Genomic DNA, 10490 nt, shown 5'->3' with positions numbered 1-10490 from the left:
TCCCAACACTGATACAGAATGTAAACAAACACAGGGTTGCAAGAAAAAAAAGTTGAACGAGCTCAAAGTTGGCTGGCGACCAACTTTGTTGAAAGCGATTAGTTGAAAGGCCGTTCGGACGAGGCGATTTTTGCTTCCAACTAAAAATTGCCTGTGAAATCGCTGCGTGCGAATGCCCTATTATAATTCTTACATAGGGCCGTTTGCACCAACTTACAAATGTAAATACGAACAGGCGAACAAAAGAGAATACAAAAAATTTATTGCTGTGAATTTTCAGAGCTATATATTTTTAGTATTCATTACAAAATTGTACTAAAAAGTACTGCGTGGTAGGAAAGGATATTGTAAATGAAATTGTATCAAACAAGTACAATTGTACCAAAAATGCCAACACTGTTCTGTATACACACTTTTTTTCTTTTTTACTTTTTAACTCTTATTTTATCTTTCAGCTTCGCTAAAAGCACTTCTACCAACGCTTGGCTTACCAAATTTACGCCAATTAATAAAATTTTGAGACTTAAACTCATTTTCAATAATGTAAATAACGATTCGTGTTGAATCGAAAATCGCCTCGTCTGAATAGGGATGGCAACTTTTTCACTTTCAACTTCTCATTCAACTTCGTATTCAACTTTTGTTGCCTGTAAAATCGCCGCGTGCGAATGCCCTATTAACGCTAACTGGAGGTACATCCTTCAGTTAAGCACATCGACTACTTTATCGATCACATGTTATAGGCTTGGTGCCGATAACGTCAATAACGATGTTTAACTGGGAGTTAGAATTAACTAGACGTGGTGCAAACGGTCCTTAAAGGATTCATAATTAGGTTCATTCCTTATCTTTTTGGACTAAAATCTGAAAAGTGTCAAAATGCCAGAGCGTAAGCAAAATGCGCTCACTAAAAGAGAATAACAGGAAAAGTAAAGGAACGCAAAAAACCAAATTTTTAGTCCAAAGAATGGCAACAACAAAACTAACGTCAAATAAGAACAGAAATGTATGTACAAAACACATTCACACAAGCACAAGCACAATAAACACTTGCTATATCAATTATTTTTTGCCTCCTTCCAATTTCAATTCATTTCTTTTACTTTTTAGATTATTCTCACTTTTTGCGTATTCTTTAATTTCCGTTAATTTAAATTCAGTTGAGTTTGACACTTTTCAGGATTTTGCCAGAAAAAATTCTTCTGACTAAATCTGACTACTTCGGACTGATGAGAGTCGCTCTCACTGACTTTTGCTCTCTCATTTTTGCTGTCATTTCCGAGTTAAGGAACGCTTTTTGGACTAAATCTGACTACTTCGGACTTTTTCTGACTATTTCTGGGAGATAAGGAACGCTCCTATTATTTGTGCGGCCGTGTATGTAGGTATATACAAACTATTACTACGTTTATACGCACGTTTTATTTGTAAATAACAATTTGCAAAATGGTAAACTTTGCCGTATAAACGCTGAGTTAATTTTTTATTTGCAAATAACAAAATCACGCAAATAAGTATTGATTAGTGGTATTATTTGCAAATAAGCGCAAGACGCTGCCATTCTTAGGTTTATTTTCTTTTTCGATGGTCATCTTATTGCCTTTTAATAATCAAGACGTTGCCATTTTTAACTTTATTTTCTTTTTCGATGGTCATATTATTGCCTTTTTATAATCAGGCAATATTAAAAAAGAATTTTTCACCATCGAATAAACAGTGAGTTAGGTATTTGCAAATTATTTTATTTGCAAATAGGTTACGTATAAACGCAGTATATGTTACACAATTTTTTTATATGTAACAAATAAGAAACACCTTCAACAAAAAAATTTTAAAAAATTAACAGTAAGCTCTGCGTACTTCAAAGTTCCACTTTATACTAAAATTGGGCGGGGTTTAGTAGTCAGCCGCACCAGGTGGAATTAACAAATGAAACTTGGTCAGGATGTTAAGGGAGGTATCCTCTAAAACATGTATAACTAAAAAATAACAAACAAGCGGTCGTCCGTCTTCAGGCAATGGCAAACCTCCGAGTGTATTTCTGCCATGAAAAACAGCTTCTCATTAAAATACAATCGCCGTTCGGAGTCGGCGTAAAACCGTAAGTCCCTCCGCTTTGTGTGACAATATCAAGACGCACGCCACAAGTCGGAGGAGAAGCTCTGCCAAACACTAACATATGTGTAAGCGCCAATCTATTATTATATTATTATTATTATTATTATTATTAAATTACATTGAATTGCATCCATATTTACAATAACACATTTTTGCAAACTAACACATGACATGTGTTGCCATATTGTATAAAACAATACATACAAAGAAGGCAATGCTTAATACGTGCAGAATACGAACATTTCTCTGATTGGAAAAATGTATATTGGGATCGATAGGGGTCTGTGTCCTGATCATAACCATAATCGACATCACTGGGGCGGCAGCCCCAGGTTTACCACACAGAAAGGGAATTCTAGTTACCTTATCCTTTCCCGAGGCTACATCACTGGGACGGTAGCCCCAGTTGGTGCACACCAAAAGGAAAAGTCTATTTGGTAAAGGTTATAATCCTAAAGCGCGGCCGAAGGCCGCCTTACGCAGAAAGAAGAATTCTAGTAAGTGAAAATTCCGAATTAAAAATCCGCTTTTATTATTCAAAATTCCCGTCTGGCAGCACCAAGTTTGTGTCACGTTAGCGTGTTATTTAATAAAATTCAAACCGTTTAAAATAAGTCTTTTATTTTATTATTTCCATCTATCAGCTCAAACGTACAATGTTCCTCTTACTTCAGCTATCTATCTAATGGCCGGTGAACAAAAATATCTTAAACGTAATGGCGGTGCATCAGTGTTGCCACAGTGTCATGATTAATATATTTAAGTCCCCGTTGACACACATTACACGCTTTTTTTATGCTTAATTGTAGTTTGGACTGGCAACCACTCTTGACCGTTACTTGGATTAGCAGCCATACTTTTGCGGTGGTCTTACAGAACGACCAGAGCGTGTTCTATAATGGCCTCTAACTGCAGGTTCCGGGATTGCCCCAGACTCACTACCCATGTTTGCATCTGACTCATCACTTTCAGCAGTTTCATAGTCCGATGGGGAGTTATGATGGCCCTCGTTTTCATGCTCTACAGAAAGTTTAGGTTCATCCGCAATTACAGTATTTATGGGGTTTGTATTGGCTGTATCTTGGTTATTATTATAATTCTGATCATTATAATTATTATTTTGGTTAATACAATTCTGATTATTACAATTATTGCTCTGGTTATTCACTAAATTATCTGGTACGATTTGAGTCTCTGGCAGATTATTCCTGCAACCCACTTTAATATTTTCTTCAAGAAAGAAATCACTAGCATTAAAATCGTCATTATTTGTTTTAACAATTAATCTGCGATTACGCCTAAAATAATTATCAAATGAATCCTTAATGATATACGAGCAGTCGTTAACTGTCCCAGTAATTTTTCCGTAATGCCATTCCTTTCCATTCTTTTTAAAGATTACTAAGTCACCCGTACTCAATTTTGGCAATGACTTTGCGTTTCGATCATAGTAATACTTCTGCTGTTCTTTTTTCCTATTAATTTTATTTTGATTGATCTCTTCTTTCACGTTGTTTCTGATAAGCATCTTTTCCGATACTGGCAATTTCGTTTTAATTAGTCTACAAAAGAACAACTCTGATGGAGTGAGCCTCATACTTGCAACAGGCGTAGTATTGTATTCCATGATTCTATACTGAAAGTGATCGACTTCATTGGTCTCATAGCAACGTTTTAAAATATTTTTGGCGATAGCGACTCCTTTCTCAGCCATTCCATTACTCTGAGGGTATCTTGGACTCGAATATTTAAACTGAACATTGAATTCACGCGAAAACTTTTCAAACTCCGCAGAGTTGAAAGGGACATTATCACTCTTGATGTTCGTAGGATACCCGATTAAGTTAAAAATTGAGCAAAAAACATTAATAATATGTCCGGACGTTTTATTGCTGACTCTTGTTGCAACCAAATAATTCGAGTAATAATCATAAATCGCGATGTAATCACGACCGGCATATTCAAATAAATCCGCTGAAGCAATATGGTATGGGTATTTTGGATTAGACTCTTGGGTCAAGGGATCTTTTTGATTATTCCGTTTGAAGTGTTCACAAATTTTGCACGACGCAATCAATTCCTTTAACTGTGTGCTCCTTCCCGGCCAAAAATAAAGCATTCTTGCTCTCTCCAGTGTTTTCTCAATTCCAAAAAGTGGCGCATGCAACCACTTTGCCTTTTTTTTTTGCATTTTTGTTGGAATAACCAGTCGATGGTTCTTGAACAATAGCCCGTTTTCAAAATGCAATTCTGATGTAATTTTATTGAAAATCCGGCAAAAGTCATTTAGATGTAGATACGCTGGCCAACCCTTTCTCACATATTCACACACTCGTTTGAGATTTTCATCTGATTCTAATATTTGTTTATAATAGTCATGGTTTTCCTTTGAGACACACACTGATTTTGTTACTGAGTGAATAACGGTACTCAACTCCGGTTGTTCCGAGCCCATGTCCAATGATGCACGGGATAAGCAATCGGCTAGCAACATTTCCTTGCCTGGTTTATAAAAAATTTTCATCTGTGGGTATTTTATTTTATTTTTGAGTGAAACTTCTTAGGCGGCGGTATCGCAAAAATGGAGAGTGAAATTTTTAAAACTGAAAACGTTTCATGAGTGAGAAGGAAGATATAGGTAGTATAGGGAAGGGGAAAAAAGAAATAAAGCGACGCATGACGGGTACGAGTACCTATATACATATGTATGTATGAACGAACTCATTTGGCATTTCAGCGCTGCCGCTACCAAGCAATATACATATGTATAAATGATGCAAGCGTGCTTCGCGTAACTACATCCATTCGTACATATGTACATATGTTTGTATGGATATATTTATGATGAAGCAAACGGGCTTCGTTGATGTACTGATGGGCATATGTATGTACGTATGGACAGCAATGTTTTCATGTATGTACATATGTTTGAATGGTTGTATATATATTTGTATGTATGTACATATGTTTGTGTATGTACATATGTTTGTGTACATGTATATATGCACATATGTAGTACAAACGAAAACAAATCTAATAAGCTGCTCGTTGATATAAATGGTCGCGTTCATAAGACGTAGCTGTTTAGCTCATCTGCTACGAAACTGCTGGCAAATGTTGAACCCAACAATTATGTCTTAGAAACGGCTTGATGAATATGCTGCCAAATGAACAGCTGATAAATGTAAACTAACACCCGATTTACATGATTCAAGTACTTGAAAGCAATTCTTGCTCATTCTCTTTTGTGTTTTCTATTTGCTTTTACACGTTTCAATTCTGTTGAATTCAAGTTTTTGGTTCTTTAAATGGGAAGCAACGAAAATACCAAAAGCAAAGCAAGAAAATTTAAACGACTTGACGGTAAAGACGCATGTGTGCTCGTCCCTTTTCTTCTCACCCCCTCTCTTCCACATGCGAGCAGAATTGAATTCAATACTTGAACTGTAAAATCAGTCAAATCAAATTGCAACAAATAGAGATAGTTGCGCCGATACTATTTACAATTCAACGCTGAGCGGCCGCCGTGTTGAAAAAATCGTTCAATGTTACAATGAATTAAACAGTGTAAAATTATATAGCAAACATCTTAAAAACATATATTTAGAAACGTAGTATTATTATAAAATATTTTAGTTACTTTATCACGTCAGTAATATAAAATATAATAAATTTGTTTGCAACTGCCACCTAACAAAGCGGCGTTAAATTTAATATAATCGGCGTAAGTCTTTTCGATCAGCTGTTTAGGCTAAGTCCAACACGTTGAGTTCAGGTAGCTTAAAAATTTTCCGCTGGAAAAAATGGCGAAAAGTTGCCAACTGTTGGGCTGAGCGTAACTACTCAACTGTGCGTTTCTAAGACAAATAGCCAACGGTTGGGCAACAGCTACGTCTCATAAACGCGCCCAATGCGAACTGTACCGATTGTCAAAAATTAAGTGTTTGTTGTACATTTGTTCATGTTTGTCATTGTGCGTGTAATTTTCTAGAGTAGTTTTGTGCTTTCACCAACTCCTTGTATTAACTCGTCCTTCGTTGGTATACTCTGATGAACATATGTGAGGATGATAGCAAGGCCAACTTATATAAGGTAGTGTTACAGGAGCAGTTGAAATTTTCGCCCGATGTTTCTTAAAGAAAGCCATAAACGTAGCGACCGTTGGTTCAACTTGGTGTTATTTTGCTCTAGATTGTGCCGTTTGTGGGCCTGTTGAATGAATTTATGTCTTGGTTGTATGAAAGATCAAAAAATTTGGATTTTCTGGCAAGTGGTACAACTTATCGCTACATTAATGGCCATGTAATACAAACTCAAACCGAAAATGGATAACTCAGCCGAAATTGGTACGTGCTTCCGTTGAATTTTATAAATGTAATCCGAAACTATGAAATTGGAAAAATGAGATTTTACAATGAGACTGCTCGCAAAATTGCAATGTTTGTGGGCAAAACGTCCAACTTGATTGCGGATTGATTTGAACCAACGTTTTCGGCTTGCATTATGTCAAAAGGATGTGTTTGTTGTAATTCATTCTGTCATTTACTACCATTATGCGTAGGCCAATTTATGAAATCATTTCATGCGTTTGAGTAGAAACTGAATGAATGAACACCATTTCATGATTTCAATTAACGCGAAATAGAGTTTATGCACTTAGTTTTTACTCAGATCGATGAAATGATTTCGTGAATTGGACTACGCATACATGTGATACTTATGCTTTTAATTTATAAGGTAATTTTATGTTTTTATACTCTTGCTACCACATGAATATATGAATTCGTGATAAGAATATATGAATTCGCCTTGGAAGATAGAAAGCGAGTAAGAATAAATGCCGAACAAAGGAATTTGTCTTCTTTCAACTTAAATAAATGCATTTTGCAAACAAAAGTGCGTACGTTACTTAGTGCCTTGGTTATGGCGAATTCGTAAGGATCTATTGATTGCATTATAAACATTTTCATTTATTTGTTAAACATACAATTACTTCCATTACAACCCGATCCAATGGATGCTAGAAGCGCGAATTCATATAAGGTGGTGTTACCGGAAAATGAATAAATAAATTATATGTATATCATACAATTAATAAGATGAAATGAAATAATTCTTTGATTTCTAACCAAACCTATGTATGTAACTCAATCGCCTAATAGTTTGCCGAACCGTAAACATATGTTTACACATCCAATTTCATGAGTAGGTACCTGGTACTCACACCTTTTTTAAGAAGTTTAACTTCTATCATGTGTAAGTTGTTACACACGCGTTTTTTTATTTTATTTATTTAGTATAATCTAGAAATGCAAGATTTCATACAGACTATTAGATACATATAAATAACTACATAAACACTTCATTTAATAATAACTTAAAGTTAGATTTCGTTAACGAAAAGTCAATCGTACAAGAGTTTGAGAGCAAGTTAAATTATTGCATAGCCCTTAGAATGGGAGAGTTAGAAGCATAAGTAGTTCTTACTCGTTCCAGAAATAAAGATATCATGATTTCGAAGGCTCCTAACGGGAATATTGAAGTGAATACGCTCAAGTAGATAAGGAGAATCAATCGCACCGCTTATTATATCAAATATAAATGTGAGCGAGAGAATAATTCGCCTACTATTTAACGATTTAAGGTTTATGAGAAGTCGTCTAGAACTATACGGGGGAATCGGATCTGCAAAATTTAGAGATTGGAGAGCAAAGCGTACAAAATTTTTCTGAACTCTCTCAAGTCTTTTGATATGGCAATCATGGTACGGTCTCCAGATGAAAACAGCATATTGAAGTTTCGATCGTACGAGAGAATTATATAGTAATTTCAGGGTATACGGATCTGAGAAATCAGAACTAAACCGACGAATGAAAGCAAGCATAGAATAAGATTTTGTTATAGTGTAGCTTATGCGGCTTTGAAACAGAAATTTTGAATCAAAAACCACACCCAGATCAGAGACTTCCTCTAGGGTCTTTAAACGGTACTTACCTATGTGATAAGAGGTAGAAATAAGAGAACGAGCGAGTAGAGTTAGAGTAAGAGATATGAAAGCACTTATTTATGTTAAAATTAAGATGGTTTTTATTACACCATTCAGCAACATTGGGTGCGTTCAGAAATGCATCAAGCCAAAGCATCAGTATATTTTATTTCTAAACTATAAGTGATGGAAATGTCTTATTTACGCAGCTAAGTTCCAATTAGGCTTTTAACCGCGGTTGCGCATATTTGACATTTTTATCAATTACAGTTTAGAAATAAAAGAGGCTGATGCTTTGGCTTGATGCATTTCTGAACGCACCCATTATTAATATCAGATTGCAGCAAATCTACATCTAACTGACTTGTTATAGTAGCGAAAATTTTTAAGTCATCCGCATATAAAAGAAATTTCGAGTGCGTAAAGCAATTGCAAATGTCATCAATAAATAAAACAAAGAGCAGGGGGCCTATTATGCTTCCCTGGGGCACTCGAGAGGAGGCGATAAACGACCTAGAGGAAACGTTATCAACTAAAATTACACACTTACGCGCCGAAAGGTAGGATTTTACCCAAGAGAGAAAAACAGAATGGAAACCGAGACTGGCTAATTTAGCAATTAAAAGAGAATGACTAACTTTATCAAAAGCTTTTGAAAGGTCAGTATAGATGGTATCAACTTGAGTACGTTTATTGAAAGCAGACAGACAGAAGTCGGAAAAAACAGCGAGATTTGTGACAGTGGGCCTGCCCGACATAAAACCATGCTGGTTGACTGAAATTAGCCTCTTGGTTGCGAAATATAATTTTTCTTTTATCACGAATTCAAACAATTTTGAAACAGTTGATAACTTAAAAATTGGCCTATAGTTGGTAATGTAATTTTTGTTACCACATTCAAAAATAGGTGCTATGGATGTCACTTTCCAAGCATCAATGAATTTACCACATTCAAGGGATTTATTGATTTATTTATTTGTGGGTACGCAAAAGCTAGACATCTCTTTAAAAGGCAGGAGGAAAATCCTTCAACATCAGTTTGCGATGATGATTTAATATGCAGTATACCCTCTATTACATCATGAAGCGTTACGGTTAGTGCTCCAAAATTAATCGGGGAGTTAATAAGTGAGGAATCATCATTATCAGGTTACGAGTCATTCTCGTAATTAGAACTAAAAAAATCAGCAAAGAGATTTGCCGCCTCTAAGGAGGAATTAGCATGAGCACCATTAAGGAAAACATTCGAGGGAATACTGGAACACGATCTCTTTGACTTGACATAACGCCAAAAAACCTTCGGGTTCGATTTAATGTCCGACTCGAATTTACGAATATAATTGCTGTGAAGTGTTTTACTTAGAGATTTAAATTCACTCGAGTAATGTTAATATCTATCTTTATGATTCGACTGCTTAAATTTTTTAAAAAACCTGTTTCTCAAATTCTTGATTTTCTTTAACTCTTTCGTATACCGCGGTATCTTATAGCAGCTTTTTTTAGTTTGCGGTATAGTCTTAAAACAGATTTCGTTTACCATGTGCTTAAAAGTATTAAAACATTCGCCAACTTCGACTCCGAAAAATATCGAGTCCCAGTCTAGCTGAGAAATTTCACTATTGATTACTTTAAAGTTGCAATTATTATAACAAAAACTAGTAAAGTGGTTGACTTCACGAATAGCTTTAAAATGGTAAAATTCCAGCTGTAGTACCAGTGGAACATGATGTAGACCGGGGCCCGATAAGGGGTCGAAGCATTCTTGCAATGAAAAACTGATATTTTCACTTATAAAGATAAGATCTAAAATTTTAGAAAGTTTGTTTACAAAACCATTTATCTGAGCTAGATTAATGCTTAACAGACTGGCAACTACATATGACTCCGAAAAACTAGTAATTTCTCTGGGAAATAGGGCAAAACTTGCATCCATATACGCCCACAATATTACAGAGGTTGAAATCACCTAGAACACAAAAGTTATCACTAGTACATTTTGACACTAAATCTAAAATATTATCCAAATGAGCCTTATAGAGTGAATCAGCACTAGAGGGAGGAACATAGGAGGCACAAATAAAAAGTTTTGAGGTACCATATACAGCAACACACAGTTGGTCCAGTAGGGAGTCTCCATTTTCGAGCGGCGAAAGCGTTGAGCGGTACTTCCGTCGAACGGCAATAAGAACTCCTCCACCTTTGGAGAGTCCAGTTTTCAAGGGATCTATATGTTTGCGATAGACATAGTAGATGTTCGGGCCGAAGAACTCGTTGTCATGGAAATCCTCATTTAGCCAGGTCTCAATAAGAACGAAAATATCGTAATCTAAGTGTGAACTCATATTTAGGAGGTTTTTGCATTTAGTTCGCATGACAGAAACATTCT

The 10490-nt window shown here is 35.6% G+C and overlaps 1 protein-coding gene across 1 annotated transcript; it reads right to left on the bottom strand.

The window, feature by feature from the left end:
* Positions 1-2962: 2962 nt before the first annotated feature.
* LOC108369288 (metabotropic glutamate receptor-like protein R) lies at positions 2963-3832 on the bottom strand. The gene is made up of 2 exons (XM_017624380.1): positions 3718-3832; positions 2963-3657 (listed from the first exon to the last, which is right to left on the bottom strand). Exons 1-2 carry the CDS (start codon positions 3830-3832, stop codon positions 2963-2965), a joined length of 810 nt encoding a protein of 269 aa, XP_017479869.1.
* Positions 3833-10490: the final 6658 nt, after the last annotated feature.

The sequence above is a fragment of the Rhagoletis zephyria genome, unplaced genomic scaffold (assembly GCF_001687245.7).
Source record: "Rhagoletis zephyria isolate East Lansing unplaced genomic scaffold, Rhagoletis_zephyria_1.1 Rzeph_scaffold_03587, whole genome shotgun sequence".
In the NCBI taxonomy this organism is placed as follows: Eukaryota; Metazoa; Arthropoda; class Insecta; order Diptera; family Tephritidae; genus Rhagoletis; species Rhagoletis zephyria.
The sequence above is the reverse complement of the archived record's forward strand: the minus strand, read 5'-3'. Positions and strand labels throughout refer to the sequence as shown.